This window comes from Trichoderma atroviride, chromosome 7, assembly GCF_020647795.1.
Source record: "Trichoderma atroviride chromosome 7, complete sequence".
Taxonomy (NCBI): domain Eukaryota; kingdom Fungi; phylum Ascomycota; class Sordariomycetes; order Hypocreales; family Hypocreaceae; genus Trichoderma; species Trichoderma atroviride.
Window position 1 is genome coordinate 1,001,277 of NC_089406.1, and position 21,718 is coordinate 1,022,994.

The window sequence follows — 21,718 nt, forward strand, 5'->3', positions numbered from 1 at the left end:
GTCCAGCTAGGCACGACGCTACAGAGCTCAAGGGAAGCTTCATCCTGGACGCCCCACGAACCTTAATTTTTTTTCTCCTTGCTCCTAAAGGTCCTGTTCATTCTTCTCTTCTTCAAGTGCACAGTCCTAAGAGGCTAGGAGCTGTGCGTGGGATCAAAGTGTCAGGGTTGAGTCTTTGCTGTGCCCGAATCAAGGGGAGCTGCCTCTATTCTGCATAGCTCTAGGCCAATTTCGATATATTACTATTCCCGGGGCTGTGGAGTATATATCCATCTATAACGCTGCCTTCTTTTCTTTGTCTTATTATATACAGACACTCGCATCCCTTCTACTGGAGAACGGCAACAGCTTCCTGCAGCATCACGTCCTTCAAACGCCACCAGTAGAGCAATGGCTCTCCAACAACCAACATCACGGCGCTGCCGCGGCGCACTCTCTCCCCGAAAGACACGATCCTCGCCCATCACCAAGAGCCGAGCCGTCGAGAAACGGTCATGCCCAAAACTCGCAGCCTCAAAACACCTCGATTCGTTTGTACGTTCAGCTCCCTGCCTTGAACTCTCCACCTCTCCCTCGACCACATCTCGGTTAACACCTCGTCTCCATCTAGCATTCTTTCGCCAAACTTCCCACAGAGCTTCGGCTCAGAATATGGGAGCTCAGTCTTCCTAGCCCACGCCTCGTGCCCATCCAGTGCGGCAGCAACAGCATTTCCCTCCCCGAATCGTCTCCTCACATCTCCCTCGCATCATCACGACACAGCTTCACGACTGCTGGTTGCATGTCGTCCGCACCGGTACCCGTCAACCTGCACGTCTGCACAGAATCTCGCCTCGAGGCCCTCCAGACGTACCATCCTTGCTTTGGCTTCGGTCGGGGCCCCGGCCAGATCCTGTTCAACCCTGAAATCGACATCTTGTACTTTGGCCCTCGTCAAGGTTTCATGGCCGCAAATTCGCAGTTCCGCACGTGCATGATGCTTTGCGATCAACAAGAGCTGGCGAGCGTGCGTCGCTTGGCTATTAACGATGCGCTTTTCTGGATAGGCAACACGTATAGCTCTATGACGGCGGCGAGGTTCACCTTGGAGGTGCTGAGGGAAGTTGCGGCGCGCATGATAGGGCTGGAAGAGCTCATATTTGTGCCTTGGGAAGGGGAAAATGGCCATGACGAAGATGTCCAGGGGCGAATGGCTAGGCAGATCCAGACGGCGATGCAGAGTATATCGCAGCAGTTTCCGTCGTGGGAGCCACCGCCATGGAATATTGTCCCGCTGAGTGAGCTCCCTAGTATGGCCGGTTGAACAGACTTGGTCATCTTGGATCTATACAGACGAGTCAAGAGCCTTTGTTTACATGACGAAGTAAACACCCAGACGCAACAGCTCGACGACATGCTGCAGCCCGCGATATTGGCAGCGCCGCGTGCACGATGCTCCATCGGGAATCTCTCTCTACTTTGCATTGAGTGAGGAAATACACAATCGGTGACGTTCTTGCAAGCAAGTGACATTCGAGACGTCACCATTTCAGAAGACTACGCCGTACTTGCGGCAAACAGTGACTGGAAGAGACTTGGAATCTCAAGGAAGAAGGAAAAGGAAAGGAGAAATCTTTCGACTTCATTGAAAAAGAAGGCGAAGCTTGACATAACAATTTGACGCATTGGATTATATTGCAAGGCGCATGGAGCGATTTATTTTGGTTGGCATTTTGGACATTGGCGGGCGGGAAATTGGAGTCATCTCTTTTATTAAACCACGGGAGGTTTAATTGGCGGCCAGCAATATAGGATTTTCTGATTAATGGAATAAAATCAATAGTCTTTGGGGATTCGTTATCGCTTATTATATATGACGACATTTACTCATATTATATAATTAATGAATCCAACAGTTATAGTACTCTTTCAATGTAGCGCTCTTCTGATATCATGCAACATTAGTTTATCGTGGAATCATGTTCCTCCCGTCAAGTCAATAAACGACACATCGCTCCATCTTGTAACGCCAGATCTTACACCACGAGTTTTGAGTAATTGTGCTTCTCGCGCGACTGTCTCCTCGTATTCGTCCGCGTCTACTTCAACTTCGTCAAAGAAGCCAGGCCTCGAAGCGCTGGGGACGATTAGTTTCTTGATTGGTATGGGATTAGGGCTCCTGGTGCGGCGTGATGCTGGAAGTGGAGGGGAAGAGAATTCATTAATGGTATTAAAGCGAACTTGAGGGGATGAGTTGGGAATGCTGGATGATGGAATCTCGATTTCATTGATATTCGTGGCTGTGTCTATACTCTCTCGACTTGAAGTCGGCTTATATGGGCCATGCTCGGTGCGCCTAGACGACGCAGTTTGATCCACTCTCGGTTGAGGCTGTTTTTGCGTAAATATATCCATTGACGTCTGTCGAAGTTTCGCTGCTCCCTGGGCTTGAGTAGAGGTTTTTGGTTTTGTCTTGGATATTGAAGAGGCAGGTAGTTTGCTGTGTTCAGTTGTCACCCGCGAGGTAGCGCCAGCCGCCAGAATTGACCGTATCGACCTAGGAAGCTCTTTACTGCGCTTTGTCGAGGTGGCTGCGGTTGGCGATGGTGGTGTAAATCGTGAAGGTGGCGATGCGTCGCCGGCAGGGCTGGACGAAATGACGATAGCTTCGAAAACTCCTGCGTCGTCATGACGTCTAGTTGGGTCTGGTGAGCTGGTTATCGTCCAACCGTCCAGGCTGGGGGATGTGCTGTTGGGCGTGGGCTGCTTACTGGACTGCCGTAGCGATGGCGGTGTTTGTGGTCGGCGGAATCGGTTCGGTTGAGGGAGAGGAGGAAGAGACATGTCCGAATCTTCGGACTCGCAAACTTCGTTGTTTACAACGGCATCTCCCTTGGTATTGGCGGCACTGCTGCTGGTAGCTTTCTCCTGAGGCTCTACCGCCTTGGTGACGCGAACAAAACTGTCAAGGGCCCCGTGAGGCATTATATCCGCCTTCTTCGTCTTCGTGTTTGACCCCGATGCCGTCTTTTTAGAGGGCGATTTGCGTTTGGATTTCTTGTCTTCCCAGGCTTCAACAGATTTTGGCGCAAATCTCCTGGCCACCTCTTCCAAAACCCATGTAAGCTCCGGTTTTGTGATATCAAACACCTTTCCGCCGCTACTCTGGCCATCTTCGGCCGCGTCGACGCTGCCCGGCGCTGCAGCAAACTCATCATCGCTATTGAGAGCCAGCCCGCTCCGAGCATATGCGATTTGCTCTTCTACTTCCTTCGATATGTCGATGGGAACAATCTCTTCAGGGATATAAGCCAGACGTAATTCAGATGTTCCATCTGTACTAAAATGGTTCCGCTGGCTCGACACTTTTTGGACCAAAGAGTCGCCATCAACGCCGCCCTGATGCAGACGATTCACAAATAGACCTTCGCTGAGCACGCGAATGAATTTGATTGCGCCAACTCGAAAATCCCAATTGAAAGTTTCCCTCGCAAATTCCCTGAGGCCCTCCAACTGGATCTCTCTAGTTTCTCTCAGCCTGTGTCTGATGATGTCCAGCATGGATTCTGGAGAAACCACCGGGTGGGTATAATATCGAAGCACTTCCATATTTGGGAAATCTTCTGGAATAGTAAGACACTTGTGGCGAGTTCGAAAGTATTTGCTTTCGTTTGTTTCAAGCTCGTGTATCAACGACGCTTTCCACCGGCGGAGGCCCTCTGTATCCGAGGCTCGAAGTTGACACAATGATTTCCCAAAGCCAGCCTTGGCAGCCTCGCACGCTACTTTCGGTCCACAGCCAGGCACTCCCTCAGGGATATAGTCGCCGCCACTCATAATGGCCACTAGCACCATTCCCTCTCGATCGAGGCCAAGGCTGGCCAAGTTCAATTCGTCGACATCGTACATGGAGATATGCGTTGGCCGTGTGCCCTTGCCTTCAGCCGACCAATTCTTCATCGTTCGCGTGCATCCAAACATGATGGTGTCCACATCTTCGCTGAGCACCGCATCAACGACGCCATTCTTCTGTAGGAACGCGCATTCGGCTTCGGCCTCGCCTGGGGCATCGTGCGCTATGAATCCAAAAAGTCGAATGAGCCTCTTGGCATGGGCTGCTGAGAAGCCATCACCTCGTCCTGAGCGCCTATTGCGTTTGAATTTGGGTTTGTTGGGGCCGTCGAACACGAAGATTGGCTGGATGGGTGTTCCCAAGAGTCGGACGAGTCGATAGAAGAGGGTTCGAATCGCGGGGTTCGTGCCGCCTGTTTTGAAAGTTAGATGAAAGCTTGCATGGGGCCTGAGTAACTTCTTGTATGCTCACCACGCGCAGCTTGGTTTTGGAACTGCCAGATGGCGATGTCAATGGCGAGGCGGAATGGCCGGTTGTGATTCTCGAAACTATCGGATGCGAGCTTGGACAGTGATATCCGCTTGCCAGGGCCTAGCTCTTTGTATATCCTGCAAATGTGAGATTTCCATGTGAATGTATCAATAATTGTTAGAAAATACATTCAATACTCACCCTTTGATCCCCATTGATATCCTAACCTTTTTCCACTCCCCCGGCTTGTCAAAAGCTGAGGACAGTGGATGGTGATTGTGATGTTTTGTTTGTCCCGTTAACATGACGACAGGACCAAAACACTTGGGTCGGCAGGGGTGCCTTATCGATATCGGTGGACCGGCGCTAACAGCACCCGCCAATCCAGGCTCCAGGCAGTGCTCTCAGTGAGAACGAGCTGCAGTTGAGGCGCCTCAGTTCGCTCATAGGCCGAAAAGGAGAATATAGCAGCCATAGCGCTTGTAACATTGCTGGAGCTTCAATTTGCCAAGAACAAACGCTGAGAAGCATTGAAGGATCCTGAAACATCTGCACCAAGGCCATGTCCTCAGGGACGGGGCCGACGCTGGCTCATCGGAGCGTGGCCAGCATTCGCTCAGCCCCAACGATTCAAGAGCATTCAGGATCAGGCCCTACGCCAAATACGCCTCCGCGGATCATCTCAAACACATACGGTTCACCAGCTACTATCAGAGCCGACGATGACTTTCTAATCATTCAAATTGGGTCAAGGTTTATCCGTGCTGGATTTGCGGGGGACAACCAGCCCAAGGCAGTGCTCACAAGCGAGCCAAAAGACCAGCGCCGAGCGGGAGATTTCAGGAACTGGCAGCAGCCTGGAGCTGGCGATGTCGAATCCTGGGCCGAGCAGTACGAGATATGGCGATATGATTTGAGACAAGTCGACCTTGGGCTTGTTTATGACAAGCTGGACCGGCTGCTGAGAGATGCCTTTGGAAGGTAAGCTTGTATGATGTTCGCCCTCAGGAACGCTGGCATTGACACTGGTCTTAGGTGTCTGCTGATTGACTCCCGGCCAAGAAGAGCTGGCCTTGTTATTGACCCTGCGGTGCCAATACCAATTCTGTCCACTGTGCTTGATCTCTTGTTCAAGGGGTTTCAGACACCAATGATCTCTCTCATGTCCACGGCCGCCATGTCTGCGGTAGCTGCAGGCGTCCGCTCAGGGCTGATTATTGATATGGGATGGTCCGAAACGATAGTCACCAGCGTCTACGAGTACCGAGAGGTCAAATGCACGCGCAGTGAGAGAGCAGGGAGATATCTTCACAACAAACTCTACGAGCTTCTCCGGAAACTCTTGACTGACAAGGATGAAGACGAAGGCGGTGTACGAGCCATCAGTTTTGCGGAATGTGAAGACATCATGTGTCGTCTGGCGTGGTGTCGGCCGTTGGCGTTCAAGAAAGTTCAAGTTCAGAGGCAATCGCAGCAATTAGATACGGTGGAGGAGCAGGACGAGTCTGAGCCGGAGCACTCGCCAGGCGGCGTGGCGAGCATCCCGTTAAGATCGACCACTCCACCGAGGACGCTTGATGTCTCTGTTGACAAGATTGCAGATATATGCGACGAGACGTTCTTTGATCTGTCAATAGCACCAACAACATTTGACGACCACGAACTTCCGTTGCATTTGCTCGTATATCAGCATTTACTACAACTTCCAATGGATGTGAGGGCTACTTGCATGCCTAGAATCATCTTCACGGGTGGCTGCTCCAATATCCTGGGCGTCAAGGAGCGGGTTGTAGACGAAGTCATGAGCATGGTTAATAAAAAAGGATGGGCCAATGTCTCGGGCAAGCACGTGGAAGAGACTCGAAACAGCCAGTTCGCTGACCGAAGAGCAAGCGTCGCAAAGTCAGTTAGCTCGACGGCGACGGTGTCTGATGTCGGAGAAGAACAAGACTCATCACGACCAAGTTCAATAGCTACGGCATCTGATATATCGGATCCCATTGAGGCGAAGGTAGCGCGCCATCGACCACAAATCCAGCAACTACAGGGAGAATTCCGCACACTTCACTCGCTTGGACCATGGGCCGGGGCAAGTTTGGTCTGCCAACTCAAGATCCCCGCCATGGCTACGGTAGACCGCGAGCTATGGCTGCAGCAGGGAGCTAGTGGTGCGACGCGTCCGAATGAAATCGACGTCAAGGCCCAGCAACGGCAGAGCATGGGCGCAGGAGGTTTTATTCGTGGCAGCGGAGGACATCACACAAACTGGACACTGGGAGCATGGGGCAATGTGTGAATAGCTTGCCGTTGCTGGATTCGTGGTCAATGGCGCATTATTTTCGCCTTGTCGGGGTCTCGTATATAAGATGTGTTTTGCTTTGGCTTTCTCATTCGACAACACGTGAAACATGATTGGGACGATTCGGCTATCAAGCGTTTGCGGTACGAATAGATTTCAATTCATAGACTGTATCAACGAAACTTTACACTAGAAGTTGGCACTATGTGCCTCTTGGATGATAAATGGGAGGGAGAAATTAGCGACTATACCTTTGTTTTTGCAGCATTATGTCCCGAAAAATAAGATTTAGATTTTTTTGACCGATTATCAACCTAGATTAACAGGCCTTTTTGAAGGATCTGCTCTGTTTTTTTCGCTGAAGTTGGTTGCGTATCTAACTTGGCCGAATCAAGACGCAGCCAGTTGGCGCGAATTGATGACACGCTTCGAACGATATCGTGAGAATGCAACTAACACCACTTGAGAAAGAAGACGCCTCAAAGAAAAGGCGAATCACGAGTCATGGCAATTCGGCATACAGAAACCGACCCGCAGTAGAGCTTGTGGATAATGTCGAGGACGCCCTCTTACCGGGACCTGTCCGACGAGGCGTCCAAGAGCCGCTTCATATCGTGTATAAGCGTGAGCTAGCTGGGAGATAACGCCCTGGTGGCTTTTATAGAAAAACCATTGAGCGCCACCGGAGAAAATACAGAACAAAAGCGACGCGGGTTTCCACGAATGAAGGATTTCCTCTCTGCTCAGAGGCGGGTAAACGCTTAAGCTAGCTTCTTGGCCGGCAACGCCAAGCGTACACGTATGGAAGTAAACCGGATATGAAGCGTTGTTTTGAACGCCACAAGAACCGCTCGCTGGAAAACCGCCCCCGTGAACGAATCACAAGACTCACTCGTCGTCTCCCCAGCTCTTCAGCTTGGGGACTAGAGTCTGGGGAAAACCCCACGTTTTTGTTTTTGGCTCCTTGAGAAACTCGACGGCGTTGGCGCCATTCCGCTTTTCTCTTCCCCCACACATGGCGCCTCTCGTCTTGCTCTTTGGCGGCTCCAGCTTCCCCGACTTTTCTAACCCCCCACAGAGGATGCTCGTTCCCGGTAGTGATGCTCGGTTGTCGGTGTGCCGACGGCTTTATTGGACGATTGGGGGATGCACGATGAGGTGAGGGGGCTTGATTGGTGAAGGATGTAACCCGAGATATAAAACGGCGGAGCTTTGCTCTAAACGAGCCGAGCAGCGTCTTCTTGACTTCTGCGCTGATCTTTTTTTGCGTGCACATACTCTGGTCTCGAGCAAAGCCAAACAGGTAGAGATCATGGCCACCGAATCCAATGAAGCGGCCTATCTGCCTCCCCCTTCTGTGAAGGATCTGGGCGAGGGAGATGGCGATGTCGAACATGTGGAGAAGGACATCAAGACGGTTGTGGCCGCGGTCACGGACCGTCCAGTCCACGAGATGTATCTGGAGGCCCTGGAGCGGTATCCCAACGACGAGGCGATTGACCAGGCGGCGGAGAAGCGATTGTTGCGCAAGCTCGACATGCGAATTCTGCCGTTGCTGGGCATCTGCTATTTCTTCTATGTGAGCCTTTTCAACCTGTAAAACCTCGTTTCGGGCTGACTGACCTGGGACTGCTCAAGTACGTCGACAAAACCACGCTCTCGTACGCCGCCATCTTCGGCATCAAAAAGGACCTCAACCTCGTGGGCGACGACTACTCATGGCTGTCGAGCAGCTTTTACTTTGGCTGGCTGATCTGGGCCATCCCGTCCAACCTCCTCATGCAGCGCAGCCCGCCCGCCTATTACCTGGCCTTCAACATCTTCATGTGGGGCGCGCTGCTCATGTGCCAGGCCGCGGTGAAGAATCTGCAATCCCTGCTGGCCCTTCGGATTCTGTCTGGGGCCTTTGAGGCAATTGCCGACCCGGCCTTTATGCTCATCACGTCCATGTACTACACGCGGGCGGAGCAGCCGTCGCGGATATCTGCGTGGTATGCGTTTAATGGAGTCGGTGTTGCTGGGGGTGGTCTTATTGGTAAGTGAAACTCTCTCCAGCTTATCTTACCAGAATAGGAAAATGCTCTTTGAACGAGGCATTGTTGACGTTTGTGAACTTTTGAATTGCAGGATACGGCATCGGCCAAATCAAGGGAATGCTGCCGTCATGGCGCTACGAGTTCATCATTGTCGGTGCCTTTTGCGCCGCTTGGGGAATCTGCCTCTTCATCTGCCTGCCCAACTCGCCTCGAACCATCTGGGGCTTTACGCATGACGAGAAGCTCATCATGATTGCGCGGATGAGACGCAACCAGACGGGCGTGGAGCAGAACAGAATCAACTGGAAACAGATCAAGGAGGCCTATCTGGACTACAAGACCTGGCTCTTCACGCTGCTTGGCTTCGTGTCCAATATCCCGAATGGCGGTATTTCCAACTTTTCGACTCTAGTCATCCAGGGCCTGCATTTTGATACGCTGCATACGGCTCTGTTGGGCATTCCGCAGGGTGTGCTGGTGGTGATTTGGATTGGGCTGGGTGCCTTGGCGAATAGGTTTATGCCAAATAACTGCCGGACGCTTGTCTGTGCGCTGTTTATGCTGCCCACAATTGCTGGAGCCCTGGGGTTCTTGCTTGCTCCAAACGATGCATATGTGGGGAGACTGATTTGCTTGTAAGCCATTCATGTGCTTTCTTCCTTGCGTCCTTTCCCCTCTCTCATGTCAAGCGGACGTAGAGCCATCCATCATTGGACATTGACTAACGCGGAACTAAAAACAGCTACTTGACCGGCTCATACCAAGCCTCATTCGTCATTTCTCTCTCTCTCATCACCTCAAACACCGGTGGGCAGTCGAAGAAGATGATTGTCTCGGGCATGATCTGGTTCGGTGCCTGCATCGGCAACATTGCCGGTCCCTTCTTCTACAAGGCCAACCAGGCGCCGTCATATCATCTTGGGATTGGCTCTCTCCTCGTTGCCAACTGCATCGAACTGGCGCTCTTCTTTGTGTTCCGCTACGCCTTTATATGGGAGAATAAGCAAAAGGAGAAGCTTCGAGCGGAGCTGGAAGATCGCGGGGAGCTTATTGCTGGCGAGCTGAATGCCACGGCGTTTGTTGACTTGACGGATAAGGAGAATCCGAATTTTGTGTATGTTTACTGATGTGCGCGGGAACGCATGAGATGGCAGTAGTACTAGAACAGACGGTCATCCATAAACTTGAATTGTAAATGCCTTCCATAACAGGCCATGTTTTTGAACCATTGATTAGTAGTACTAGTTGCTTTGTGTACGGCCGCCGGACGAGTTCCCACTTTGACGTGACAGTAATTGTTGAGAGGAAAATTTCAATGCCACAACAATGCTCATATACAGCATGGCTGATTCAGCATCGACAGCCTCGTGGGATGGCTTCATCCATTCGTTCTCTCTACGCGCGAGGCTTGTCCTACACATGTGATGAAGCACTTGACATCTGAAATGAGCCTTGCGGGCATTTGCGACGGCCCCTAAATCCATCGGGAAAATGGATGACATAGCGCGGCACTCCCACGTTTTCGCCTCGTGTCAATGCCGCGGATTCTCACATGGCAACCTTGCAAGGGACCGTATAGTGGGCAATTCAATTCCGGGCCGGCGGAATTAGAGCACGGCAGAGAACATGGTCATCATTAGTCAGTGGTGGTAGTATGCCTCATCCCGTATATACGGTCGATATCATGAGCATGTTTTCTTGTCCTGTACTAGCACTAATATCCGTCAGCTTGATGCGTGCGTGCGCATGTATCATGTATGATGCGCATTTGCTGCTTTGTTAGCGGCACTTCTGGCTGCTGTCGCGACGAGGCGAGGTGGCGCAAATGCAATACCACCCCCCCTTGCATTGCTTTTATTTGCACCAACCGTGAAAAGCAAAACGTCCGGAGAGTAGGTATTACGTGCAGTTTGGCTGATGGGTAATCTCGATACGCCCTTCTCGCGCTATACTTCTACCTCTACGTGGACTGCTTATAATGGACAAGGGGTTCGAGAAATGGGAACCCGATCTTGGGTTTCTACTGCGTCCAAAGTGCACAATACCGGGCGTATTGGTATGATCGTCGTTGAGCAACAAGGAGGCGGCCGCTGTGCCCCTGGGCTAGCTCTGCTTCGTACCTGGACGCAACGTGAGCTGCCTGCCTGTATAGGTGAGTAAGCATGCTTTGGGATGTACCCGGGCAGTAAAAGCCGCCTTTTTGAGATTGTTTCCGCTGTGAGTGTCATACGAACAGCGACAGAATACATGTCAGCGCTGATGAAACGATCAAAGAGAGATGAGGAAACAGATTGCCCGGACCCTGCCGCTGCTTGCAGGCGCTGCTCCTGAAACCAAGATGTAAGCTCGTCGTTGGCGCTCTCATGCTGCACGGACTCTCCACACATGGCTTCCTGATGCAATTGAATGGTCCAAGCTGTCGGGTCGTGATGCTGACAGCCCAGCGGCTTGACATGGTCAAGCAATCCCTAGTGCAAGCAAGCAGGAGCCCTGCCGGCCACGTAAGACGAGGCCGCTGCGAAGAACAAAGGCCTTACTGGGTCCCAGGCTCTGGGGAGTCATACCGACAGCAGTATTGTCTGTCGTGTGCTCAACCGCCGTATGGACGCAGTTCGTACTGTATCCAAGACTCCAGTCCACACCTACACGCATGTATCCAACAACCGAGCGAGGCGTCCCAGCTGCTGATTCGCCCGCTCGGCCCCAGTGGTTTCCAAAGCCCCCTGCAGTTGCTTTTTCCTGGGCCACAGCTCGTTGGCTGCAGGTATATGGCATGTTGGTAAGCCCCGGTGCCCTGTCCCCGGTTCTGCAGATGCGTCCAATGCTGCATTGCTGCGCTATTAGGTTGGTACAGGTATGCATGCATTGGACCGTCGCTGCAGGGGAGACCAGTCGCGCGGGTCTCTGCGGACCGTACAGTGGCAGCTTTGCGTCGGCGACGGGCAGGGGTTGCGCGTATTGCAGAAGATGAAGATGCTGCCTGCATGTGTGTCGGACAAGAGAGCGGCCGCAGAGGTGTCACGTACATCGAGGTATGGCGAGTTGGACCAATACGTTCTTACTTTGGCAGCGCTAGACGGTGGTTAGTCAAACTGTCAAAAGTCCAGAGCTCTGGTGGTGTCAACCCTAATTTTGCCTTTCCCGAACAAGATTGATTTAGGTCGCGGGAAGACCCCAAGGTGGCGCAGCTAAACAACAGCTAGCCGGGGCTACGGCATGTTCCGCCAGACAGTTTTGATGGAGGATACGCTATGGATTGTCCATAGCATATAGCAAGATGAAAGCAAAATAGCATCTGGGTCGAAGACGATATTTCGTATGCATCAGAGGATTCCACGTGGCATTATGATACCTAATGGGGAACAACCTGCGGGATACGGCCACTGGACAAACAAGGTGATGATGCTGCTGCAACACAACTGGCAGAGATGCTGACTGCATATTATGCCTTCTACTGCAAAGTGACTGCCATTGATACCTCGCAATTTGAACCAACCACGTAAATACAACCTTGCAATTTGTCCGTAATCTATCTGTATTCAGTTGAGGATGATTCGAACCAACCACATTGAAATATCCTTGTAGTCCATCTGTAGGTACTATTCAGTTGAAGCGAACCAACCAAAGAGAGAAATCCTTGCAATTTACCTATTTCAGAGTGCTTTTTTGAGCCTGTGGTTTTCTCTTCTCAGAGTCATGTTCATATACATATACCCATCAAGTCAATGAAAGAAGCCTATTTATATGACATGAGGACCATTGCTTTTACCTACATGTAGGTACCATATGAGTTACGACATAAATGAGCTACTGCTGTTTATGAATTAAGATTATAGGTTTGCATATTCATAGATTAAACTAGCTTCGTCCACACTCGGGGAAAGATACACCATTGACTCACCAAGCGCAGACAGCGGATGAAAAACTGGAAGAGATACAGTAGAGAAATTTCAGGTAGCAAGAATTCCGCACAGGAAGCGGGATTTCCATTTTAGGTTATAGCACTTGCGGTGCATTTGGCATCTCGCCGGCCAGGGCTTGAAAACTCTGCACTGTGCCATACTCAGCCACTGTACTTGGCCTCTATCAAGGTAGGCTTCTATTACAGCAAGTTTCTGCTGATGCGTGGTACATGTGAAATGTGCGATTCATGTCATGGGGGATATTACAGCCAAGCGTGGTATAATATTGAATAGTGTTACTATAGCATGTGTAGACAATGAGTAATGGTACTGGTCCTGAGATTGAGTGCTGCTTGTGGTCCTAGACTTACTCAAAGTGGTCCGTTTGTGCCTTCATTGATGTCCTGCATGTCCTTTGCTCTCCCTTGCCTTTTCTTTTTTTAGAGCGTTCCATTGTTCCATTGTCTGGAATTAGCACAGCAGACATGTAACCAGCCAGCCGGAAAAGTCTCAAAACCCTTTGCGCTGTCTTAGCGAGCGGCTCCTCCCAGCTCAGCGAATGTCCGTCTCACGAGACCGAGTCGGCCGATCTGCCTCTGCAGACTACGTGTCAGTAGGTAGGTACTTTAATCGTATGGATTACTCCATGAGAAATGCCCAATCTACTGTACCAGGTACCATACAGCGGCGCTGACATCCCTTGCGCCCCGGACAATGCTCCGGCTCGGCCATGAAGAAAATGCAAAGGCCTCAACGCCTATTTTGCTCGCTTAAGCACCTCATGCACGCAAACTGCCCGCCGGCGCACCCACTGCTGCTTGGAGCCGTGACACGCCCTGGCCTCGCGGATCGCAGCCGTGGGTAGGCATCAGGGCCAGGATTTGCCTCGTGCAGCACAGCAGGCGGCCAGCCCTGCTAGCGACCGAGTGCCCTGGAACGCCCCCTCTGTGGCGGGTTGCGGGCCCTCTCAACCCGCTGAACCCACAGTAAACCCACAGTGCTGGATTCCTCCACAGCGAGCCCGTCTGCCGGCCCACTCAGGAAATTGATCGACCACCATCGTTGGAGTCTTGATTGTTTCTCTCTCTCCCGACTCTCAGCTTCATACCTTTTCGTATTGCTGGTTGGCCGTTTTGCTTTTGCCCCCTGTGCCTCGGGCTTTTGTGCGAAGCCAGCGCTTCCAAGGGCTTCGTTTTGTTGCCGGTGCTGGTTGGCCGTCTGGTTCTCTGCTCTCTTTGCCCCCCCCCCCGTCCTTGTTCTTCTTCTGCGTCAGCGTCCAGTTTGTTGCGTGGAACTCATTTCAGCTGCTCCGAGTCCCTCCAGCTTCCCTCCAGCTTCCATCAGCCAGTCCCGCTCTCCCCATTGTCCGTGCAGAAGTCGCTCGTTCTTTTGCGCTGCATTTTACTTTGTTTTGTTCTTGCTTCTTCTTCTTGTTTTTGCATCTTCGCTCCTTGTCTCTATTCTCGCTTCTTCATTTTCAACTGGCCGCACCAGACTTTGCTTTTCAACTCGACGGGACATGCAATCACTCTTTTCTCGCTGACCCATCTTGGATTTCCACGCTTGTCCTTTTTGCTTGCGTTGTAATCCGAGTACCATGTCTTCCAAATCTACAATCACAGCCATTCATATACCATAGAACTCTGGGTTCCAACACACTACACGACATCATCTACTTAGCATCCACAACTCCGTGACATACGCCAGGCACATGGCGCCGAAGAAGCGAAAAGGTCGAAAGGGAACGCGTCAACGAGCGCAACAAGAAACACGCCTTCATGAGCCCCGTGTGTCACAGTCTGGAAGACCATCCATCGACAGAGAAAGCGACAGATATCCAGCTGCATCATCCAGCATGGCCGGGACCGAGGAGGACGAGGAAGCCGCAGGCGGCGATACTGTCGCCGACCTCAGGGATGACCCTGAAGATGACAATGACAATTTCGAGGTAGCTTCTCTTTATCCAGCCAGCCAAGTCCGACATGGCGCAATGAGCACATACAGGTCAGCTGGCGGACATTTCGTGGCTGGAGATTCGCGGACGTTGACTTCTGACTTGTAAGTCTCATCATTAGACTTTTACTCCTGGCCAATCGATGCTGGCTGTGGCGTGGGAATTAGGTCCAAATGCCTGGCTCTCCGTATCATCTTTTAAACTTGACAGCTGCTAACAATCATGCCAAGAGCGTCAACTCGGTCTCTATGGACCATGGACCTCGATTATCGTGAACTGCATGGTCGCCGATATTGCCGAGAGTACCACATGCCAAACGATGAGATCGAACAGCTTCGGCTGACATTGCTGCACCAAGTCTTCTTGCACATCTTTGATGGAGAACTGAGTCTTGCTCCGTTCGACGAGTTGCCCTCGCATATCCTTGATGTTGGCACTGGCACTGGTGAATGGGCAATTAGGATTGCAGAGATGTATCCAGAATGCGAAGTGGTGGGAACCGACATATCAGCCATTGCCGAAACCGAAAGCGTTCCTGTCAACGTGTTTTTTGAAATCGAGGACGCCGAAGACTGGGACCGACCGCCGGACCACTACGACATGATCCACATGCGCTGGTTATCGGGCGCCTTTCGTGACTGGAGTTTTATTTACGACTGCGCTTACTACTCGCTTAAGCCTGGTGGGTGGATAGAGGTCCTCGACTTGGATGGATTTGATACCATTGATTTTTTCAACAATCACTTCCCGCCCGAATCGCCTATCCATAAGTTATTCAGAGACATCCACATAGCCGCGGATATGGCGGGGCGAAAGGTGTCCATATCTCATCTGAACGCACCTGATTTCATGGAAGCGGGCTTTGTGGATATCCGAGTGGTGGACTATTCTCTTCCCGTCATGTTTGACGAGCCATCGGTTGATAAGATTTGGTTAATGGCTCTTATAGACGGCATCGAGTCCATGGCTTTGCGCCTCCTGACTGAGTACATGAATTGGGATCCGGAAGAGTGCAAAGCCGTCTGCGAACAAGTGGCTTGGGAGTTGGCCAATATCACAAAGAATCCCGAGGCTGCCAAGTCTCTCACTACCAAGCTCCGCGTCATCGTAGCGCGAAAACCTCTTCAGGCACCTAGGTCAAACGCCGCTTGGCCAGCGGATGAACCTTTGTCTCTGCGAACTCGAAGAGAGGAGGGAACACCCGAGCTGGACTCTGCATCGAACGCAACACCGCGCCAGACAACCGAGCATTTTGTCACGCAGACTTTACACCAAGTGCCACATGTTGAATCCTTATAAGAAGTGGCAGGGGAGAAGTGTGGAAGATGTTTTGTGGAGAGCAAGAGCCAGAAAGCAAGCAAATCGATGCGCCATCTTGGCATAGACTGTCCACTCTGATCGGCCACTATACATTCATCAGCATCCTTATTTTGGGAGCAGCAAATTGCTGCGACAAGAGCTCATAAGCCATTTAGCTTGAATTCCATCGGATAGGCTGTTACAACGTTTAGCTTGAAGCAGGCCTCTCTGATCACTACCATTTCTTGCTATCGAATGGGTCTATGACAGCGATACACCACCATTTACAATAACGAACTTTAACGAAGACGACGAAATTTGATTACAAGCAAGCATGCAAGCTTTTTCTTGAAAGTTCTTGTTTTCATTTACCGTTCTTTCTTTCCCTTTTTTTCTTTTTTGCACACAGCCGACCGATAAAAGATTCGACTATGGTATCTTGGAATCTTGGTGCCTTATTTTTTGTTAGTTGGATAATGATATAGAATCCTATTCTTTGACCATATTATTGTATAATTCATTGTTTAGATATTACCATTTTTTTTATTTTATTTTTTTTTTTTTTGCAACTGTATATAGGCTATTGGCAATGGGATCGAAGGAGCTGGGAGTTGAAGGAGACATGTATATCAGTATTCCACAAGCCACTTTGGGCTCGTGTGAAGTTGTAGAGCAGTACTTGTGATCCTCAATGTCACCGGAGGGAAGAGCAAAAAGCATAATAAAAGGTAAAAAATGAAAATGAAAATACATAAATATTCAAAGCGTCGGTTCTGAAGAGAGGTTTGAGGGACGCAGCTACCATAATATACTCGTACCTGGACGACATGGCATCCATAGATCTGTGGCTTGGCCGCCACACGGAACCACAGCGAGGCTGCAAGTACTCTTCCCCCCCTAACGCGATACGGCATCCAGCTCCCTTGCTCCACCGCCTCCGCCAGCGAATGAGCGCCACAGCAGCACGTTGGAGCTGCCCAAAGATCCGTCACTGACGCAGCCTGGCCATCTCAACCACCCGCCCATTTGCTCCGCCATCGCCAGCTTCGAGCTTCAACCAGGCACCCAGCCTCGCAGTCTCCCGCCCATCTACCCGACCGCCTTTTGCGAAAGCAGCCGAAACTGCCTCGCCTCTGCTCCTGACCCGGAAGCAGGATTCGGGGCCTCCACCGCCGTGTTCAAGCCCCGCGCGAGCATGTCTGCTTGAGAAGCCGATACCATGTCGCTCGATCCCAACGACGGATTTGTCGCCGCCGATGCTGCGGATCTGGAGAGCGGCGACCTGCCAATCTTTACGATTGAGCGGGTGCAGCTGCAGTTCTCGATAGCAGCCGACTTTGCCGCTGCGCAGGTTGCGAACAACGTCATCATCCTGGCCTTGTCGAATGGCCGCATTCTGCGCATCGACCTGAACCGGCCCGAGGACATTGACGGTGAGTTTGGTGGCATATGAAGGAGGGTAGGAAATGCTTTGAGAGAAGCCTTGGGCTAATATGGACGGCCTGACGTAGATATCGACCTACCAAAGAAGCCATCCGATATTGGCATTATTCGACGCATGTTCCTCGATCCGACAGCGTCGCATCTTTTGATTTGCACAACGACTGGCCAGAATTTCTATCTACATTCACAATCCAAGCAGCCTCGAGCGTTGAGTAAATTGCGCGATGTTGTGATTGAAAGTGTTGCCTGGAACCCTTCCTTGCCTACTGCTTCCACGAGAGAAATCCTTATTGGTGCCGCCGACGGCAACATCTACGAGGCCTTCATAGAAACGTCCAACGAATTCTACAAGAAAGAAGTGAAGCATCTCAAGAACCTACATAAGCTTCCAAATGAGCCCATCACGGGCCTCTGGGTCGACAACTTGCATGGCAAGGCAGACTTGCGCAGGATTATGATTGCTACCCCAAGTAGACTGTTCCACCTCGTCGGTAGGATTAGCCATGGCTATGACGGTAGCGGCTCTGTCTATACAAGGATGTTTGAGACGGAGCAGCCCGTCATCCACGAGCTTTCAAGAGTTACTTCTGGGGCAAATTCCACTTTCGTCGTGTCTCCCGATCCACCTGATACTAGCCCTCATGACGACGATGTGCCGGATCGAGCATATGCTTGGCTATCATCACATGGCGTGTATCACGGAAAACTATTAAATTCACCTACAGACGCCGCGCTTGGATCAAAGATATTTGCAGAATCTAAGATGCTCCCCAGAGCTCAAATCGTTACCCAGGGCGCAGGAAGCAAGCGGAAGCCGTCCACAGAAACAATCGATGCCATTGCTCTGACCCAGTGGCACATTGTAAATCTGGTCGGCGGCCGTGTCATTACTACCAACCGTCTGACTGGAGAGATGGTGTCGGAACATGACGTACTGTCCGCCGGGCAGAAGCCCATTGGTTTCTCCGTAGACTCTCAAAAGAATACCTTTTGGCTGTTTACGTCTGAGGAAATCTTTGAGATTGTGGTGCGAGATGAAGATAGAAACATTTGGAAGATTATGATGGAGACTCAGCAGTTTGAGCCAGCTCTTCAGCAAGCTCGCTCGCAAATGCAAAAGGAGACTGTTTCCGCGGCGTTTGGTGATTACCTCTCTACAAAGGGCCACTGGAGCGAGGCTGCGATGGTGTACGGCCGGAGTAACAAGCCATTTGAAGAGATTGCACTCAAGCTCATCGACAGCAACCAACCCGATGCACTGCGCATCTTCCTACTTACGAAGCTGGGTACGACCAAAAAGTCTGCTGTCATGCAGAGAATAATGGTTGCGAGCTGGCTTGTGGAGATCTTCATGGCCAAGCTAAACTCTCTCGACGATGCAATCATCACTCAGACAGATTTGACAGAGAGAATTAATCCTGCCGAATCAAGGAACCAAATGAGTGCGGCGAAGAAAGAGTTTCAAGAATTCGTTAACAAATACAAGAGCGATCTCGACCATAGGACAGTATACGACGTGATAAGTAGCCACGGTAGGGAAGAAGAGCTTTTGTACTTTGCCAACGCTATCAACGACTACAACTATGTCTTATCATACTGGGTACAGCGAGAGAGATGGACTGATGCGCTCAATGTCCTGAAGAAGCAGACGGATCCGGAAGTTTTCTACCGATACAGTACTGTGCTCATGTCGCACGTGGCACAAGATACAGTGGATATCCTTATGAGGCATCAAGATCTCAGTCCACGAAAGCTCATCCCCGCTTTGTTGGAATATCATCGCGACTTTTCTGGTGAAGGAACGGCCCAGAATCAGGCCATAAGATATCTCAACTATGTGGTATACCAGCTCAATTCTACCGATGCCGCGGTTCACAACACTCTTGTGTCCATCTACGCTTCACTCCCTTCCAAAGATGAGTCGGGACTGCTAGCTTACCTTCAGGCGCAAGGCGATGATCCTCGATACGATTCCGACTTTGCCTTGAGACAGTGTATCCATCACCACCGAACCCTCTCTTGTGTTCATATATACACCAGCATGGAGCAGTATCTTCAGGCCGTCGATTTGGCACTCTCACACAATGAGGTGGAGCTAGCAGCGGTCATTGCTGATAGACCAATGTCAAACCCTCAGCTGCGTAAAAGGCTGTGGCTGGCTGTTGCCCGGAGAGTCATATCTCAGTCTGACGGTATCAAGACGGCGATTGAATTTTTAAAGAGGTGCGATTTGCTCCGGATTGAGGATCTAATTCCCTTCTTCCCTGATTTTGTGGTCATTGATGACTTCAAAGAGGAAATTTGCGAGGCCCTCGAAGATTATAGCCGAAACATTGATAATTTGAAGAAGGAAATGGATGAGTCTTCTCAGACGGCCGCGAATATCAAGCTAGATATTGCTGCTTTGGATCATCGATACGCTATTGTGGAGCCTGGCGAGAAGTGCTACGTATGTGGGCTGCCACTCCTGAGCAGGCAGTTCTTTGTGTTCCCTTGCCAGCACTCTTTTCACTCGGACTGTATGGGGCGGAAGGTTTTGGAACAAGCTGGTGTTGCCAAGTCGTCCCGAATTAAAGAGCTTCAAATGCAAATTCACAAGGGACTTGTGAGCGGTGCGCGGCGAGAAGCTGTTGTTGCTGAACTTGATGCCTTGGTAGCTTCAGCATGGTAAGTCTCTTTTTTTTTACTTTGGCATCTTTCGCCCTGAAGCAGCTGATTAACCATTTTTATAGTATTCTTTGCAGCGACTTTGCCATCAAGAGGATTGACGAGCCTTTCATCACTCGGGATGACAACCTTGATGAGTGGGCATTATGAGGTGGACTCAACACATCCGCCGTGGGAATGATAGAAGTATAGATACCCTCCCTCCCGACTACATACTCTCAAATTATTAGCGACAAATGCACCATATATTGGGCTGTGGCAACTCGATTCCCTTTTATCTCTTACGTGTTACACTCGAGTGAGACTGGTCATTTCTGCTGAAAACGTTTTATATGCATAGGTAGCTATGTACAAGAAGGTTCAAATATATATACAAGAATGGTTGCTAATGATCAACAAGACAACCCAAAAAAAGACAACATTTCCATCAAGTTTTTCTTTTCTTTCATATGCAGGTAAGGAGACTATATACAATCACCACAGCAAGCGCCAGCTAGATATATACAGTTGCTGGCTGCTTAGGCAGTGTAGACTTTACCAGTGCCGTACTGGATGTTCTGAACAGACACGCCAGTGGGAGTGTTGGGGACACCGAGCTGGTGAGGGCAGCTAGGCTGGTTGCTCACAGACAGGTTGAAGGTGCAGTCCTCGTCATAACCATAGTGGCACACGGGATCGAGGATGTTGATGAACTCGTAGTTCTGAGCAGCAAATGAGCTTGGCTGGTTCAGGCAGTTGGCCACGTAGTTGACGCTGTTGGCGGCACTGAGGGGCAGCTTGCCGTTGTGCAGCAGGTCGGCGCACTGGCTGACGTCGACAAACTGCCAGTCCATGTTGATGCCGCCGCCCTGCTGGGGGTCCACGGTGGCGGACTGGCCAAAGACGAGGGTGTTCCAGGCATCATAGGAGATGTCGTGGGCGCCGCCGGAGGAGTCGATCTTGAGGACGTTGAGCGAGCGGCCCTGGTAGGTGAGCTGGACGCAGATGTTGTTGCAGTCGACATCGCCGGGCCAGTAGGCGACGCGGTTGGTGTTGATGTGGCAGCCGAGGACGCCGATGGAGGACGAGTATTGCTCGTGGGGGGTGACGGAGACGGTGCCGCCACGGGGGAGGACGGCGGCCGAGACGGTGGCGGCGGTGGCGGCGAGGAAGCCGAGGGAAGAGGTGAAGGAAGGCATCTTGTCTTTCAAAGGAATGAAGTTGGTTCTGTTTTTTTGGTAAAAGGAGAGTTGTAAACCGAATTGTGGTTTTTGTTTCTTAAGGAGTGAAGGAAGTTGGATACTTCGTTCGAAAAGGATAGGAAAGGAAGGACTGTTTTTTGCTGAAGAGCTGCTCAGATTGAAGAAGGGGAAAAAAGAGAGATCGGCAAAGAGGAATATGAGATGAACTTATATATCTGTTTCTAGAGCCTCGCGCCTCACAAGGGTGTTACTATTCATTCGGGGGAAACAGAAAATAAAACTGGAGATATCCCATGCCTTCTCATGCTTTCCCTTGCTCCATTGTAACATTATGGAGTTGCTTGTTTTAGTGCTCACTGGACCAGGTTCTGACTTGAAACTTCATAGGATGAGTGTACACATGCTTGTACAAGTATATTTTTTTTTTAAGCTCATCCCTGCTTTAAACCCAAACTGGGCATGAGCAACTTTCCTTTAGGGAAATCCTTCAGTATGAGTGCTCAAGCAACGTTGGTCGTGAACATGCTACCTAAACAGTGTACTATGGTATTCTCGTGCATACAGACAATGGATCCACCTTTGCCTTTAAACAGACAGCCCAGGGTTTATGCAGTATATTCCGCTTGATAGCCTG

General features: G+C 50.8%; 8 protein-coding genes across 9 annotated transcripts; 5 read left to right on the plus strand and 3 right to left on the minus strand.

The window, feature by feature from the left end:
• Window positions 1-390: 390 nt before the first annotated feature.
• Window positions 391-1,303, plus strand: TrAtP1_012329 (uncharacterized protein; the record flags this gene model as incomplete). Its single annotated transcript, XM_014090274.1, has 2 exons — window positions 391-534; window positions 611-1,303. 2 exons carry the CDS (start codon window positions 391-393, stop codon window positions 1,301-1,303), a joined length of 837 nt encoding a protein of 278 aa, XP_013945749.1.
• Window positions 1,304-1,956: 653 nt separating this feature from the next.
• On the minus strand, window positions 1,957-4,608 carry TrAtP1_012330 (uncharacterized protein; the record flags this gene model as incomplete). The annotated part of the gene is made up of 3 exons (XM_014090273.2): window positions 1,957-4,244; window positions 4,304-4,440; window positions 4,505-4,608. The coding sequence occupies 3 exons, from the start codon at window positions 4,606-4,608 to the stop codon at window positions 1,957-1,959; spliced, it is 2,529 nt and encodes an 842-aa protein (XP_013945748.2).
• A 126-nt stretch (window positions 4,609-4,734) lies between these two features.
• Window positions 4,735-7,188, plus strand: TrAtP1_012331 (uncharacterized protein). Its single transcript, XM_014090272.2, has 2 exons — window positions 4,735-5,284; window positions 5,339-7,188. Exons 1-2 carry the CDS (start codon window positions 4,866-4,868, stop codon window positions 6,597-6,599), a joined length of 1,680 nt encoding a protein of 559 aa, XP_013945747.1. The 5' UTR covers window positions 4,735-4,865; the 3' UTR covers window positions 6,600-7,188.
• On the plus strand, window positions 7,184-9,914 carry TrAtP1_012332 (uncharacterized protein). 2 transcript variants are annotated; one of them, XM_014090271.2, is made up of 4 exons: window positions 7,184-8,181; window positions 8,241-8,637; window positions 8,730-9,273; window positions 9,381-9,914. In XM_014090271.2, the coding sequence occupies exons 1-4, from the start codon at window positions 7,915-7,917 to the stop codon at window positions 9,763-9,765; spliced, it is 1,593 nt and encodes a 530-aa protein (XP_013945746.2). In that variant the 5' UTR covers window positions 7,184-7,914; the 3' UTR covers window positions 9,766-9,914. The 2 variants fall into 2 exon arrangements, with proteins under 2 accessions (XP_013945746.2, XP_065971584.1); XM_066115485.1 differs by having other exon boundaries at window positions 8,730-9,914.
• A 3,156-nt stretch (window positions 9,915-13,070) lies between these two features.
• TrAtP1_012333 (uncharacterized protein) lies at window positions 13,071-13,409 on the minus strand (the record flags this gene model as incomplete). Its single annotated transcript, XM_066115486.1, has 3 exons — window positions 13,071-13,136; window positions 13,212-13,297; window positions 13,349-13,409. The coding sequence occupies 3 exons, from the start codon at window positions 13,407-13,409 to the stop codon at window positions 13,071-13,073; spliced, it is 213 nt and encodes a 70-aa protein (XP_065971585.1).
• Window positions 13,410-13,601: 192 nt separating this feature from the next.
• TrAtP1_012334 (uncharacterized protein) lies at window positions 13,602-16,387 on the plus strand. The gene is made up of 2 exons (XM_066115487.1): window positions 13,602-14,598; window positions 14,725-16,387. The coding sequence occupies exons 1-2, from the start codon at window positions 14,252-14,254 to the stop codon at window positions 15,791-15,793; spliced, it is 1,416 nt and encodes a 471-aa protein (XP_065971586.1). The 5' UTR covers window positions 13,602-14,251; the 3' UTR covers window positions 15,794-16,387.
• A 348-nt stretch (window positions 16,388-16,735) lies between these two features.
• Window positions 16,736-21,346, plus strand: TrAtP1_012335 (uncharacterized protein). Its single transcript, XM_014090269.2, has 3 exons — window positions 16,736-17,226; window positions 17,305-19,903; window positions 19,969-21,346. Exons 1-3 carry the CDS (start codon window positions 17,013-17,015, stop codon window positions 20,051-20,053), a joined length of 2,898 nt encoding a protein of 965 aa, XP_013945744.1. The 5' UTR covers window positions 16,736-17,012; the 3' UTR covers window positions 20,054-21,346.
• Window positions 20,422-21,081, minus strand: TrAtP1_012336 (uncharacterized protein; the record flags this gene model as incomplete). Its single annotated transcript, XM_014090268.2, has 1 exon — window positions 20,422-21,081. The coding sequence occupies one exon, from the start codon at window positions 21,079-21,081 to the stop codon at window positions 20,422-20,424; it is 660 nt and encodes a 219-aa protein (XP_013945743.1).
• Window positions 21,347-21,718: the final 372 nt, after the last annotated feature.

Bases quoted from the DNA above. Each gene is read 5' to 3' on its own strand.
- TrAtP1_012334 (XM_066115487.1), top strand. From the start codon at position 14,252: ATGGCGCCGAAGAAGCGAAAAGGTCGAAAGGGAACGCGTCAACGAGCG. The intron at 14,599-14,724 runs GTAAGTCTCATC...AATCATGCCAAG, and splicing joins CGGACGTTGACTTCTGACTT to AGCGTCAACTCGGTCTCTAT.
- TrAtP1_012332 (XM_014090271.2), top strand. From the start codon at position 7,915: ATGGCCACCGAATCCAATGAAGCGGCCTATCTGCCTCCCCCTTCTGTG. The intron at 8,182-8,240 runs GTGAGCCTTTTC...GGACTGCTCAAG, and splicing joins GCATCTGCTATTTCTTCTAT to TACGTCGACAAAACCACGCT. The intron at 9,274-9,380 runs GTAAGCCATTCA...AACTAAAAACAG, and splicing joins GTGGGGAGACTGATTTGCTT to CTACTTGACCGGCTCATACC.
- TrAtP1_012331 (XM_014090272.2), top strand. From the start codon at position 4,866: ATGTCCTCAGGGACGGGGCCGACGCTGGCTCATCGGAGCGTGGCCAGC. The intron at 5,285-5,338 runs GTAAGCTTGTAT...CACTGGTCTTAG, and splicing joins CTGAGAGATGCCTTTGGAAG to GTGTCTGCTGATTGACTCCC.
- TrAtP1_012335 (XM_014090269.2), top strand. From the start codon at position 17,013: ATGTCGCTCGATCCCAACGACGGATTTGTCGCCGCCGATGCTGCGGAT. The intron at 17,227-17,304 runs GTGAGTTTGGTG...GGCCTGACGTAG, and splicing joins CCGGCCCGAGGACATTGACG to ATATCGACCTACCAAAGAAG. The intron at 19,904-19,968 runs GTAAGTCTCTTT...CCATTTTTATAG, and splicing joins GCCTTGGTAGCTTCAGCATG to TATTCTTTGCAGCGACTTTG.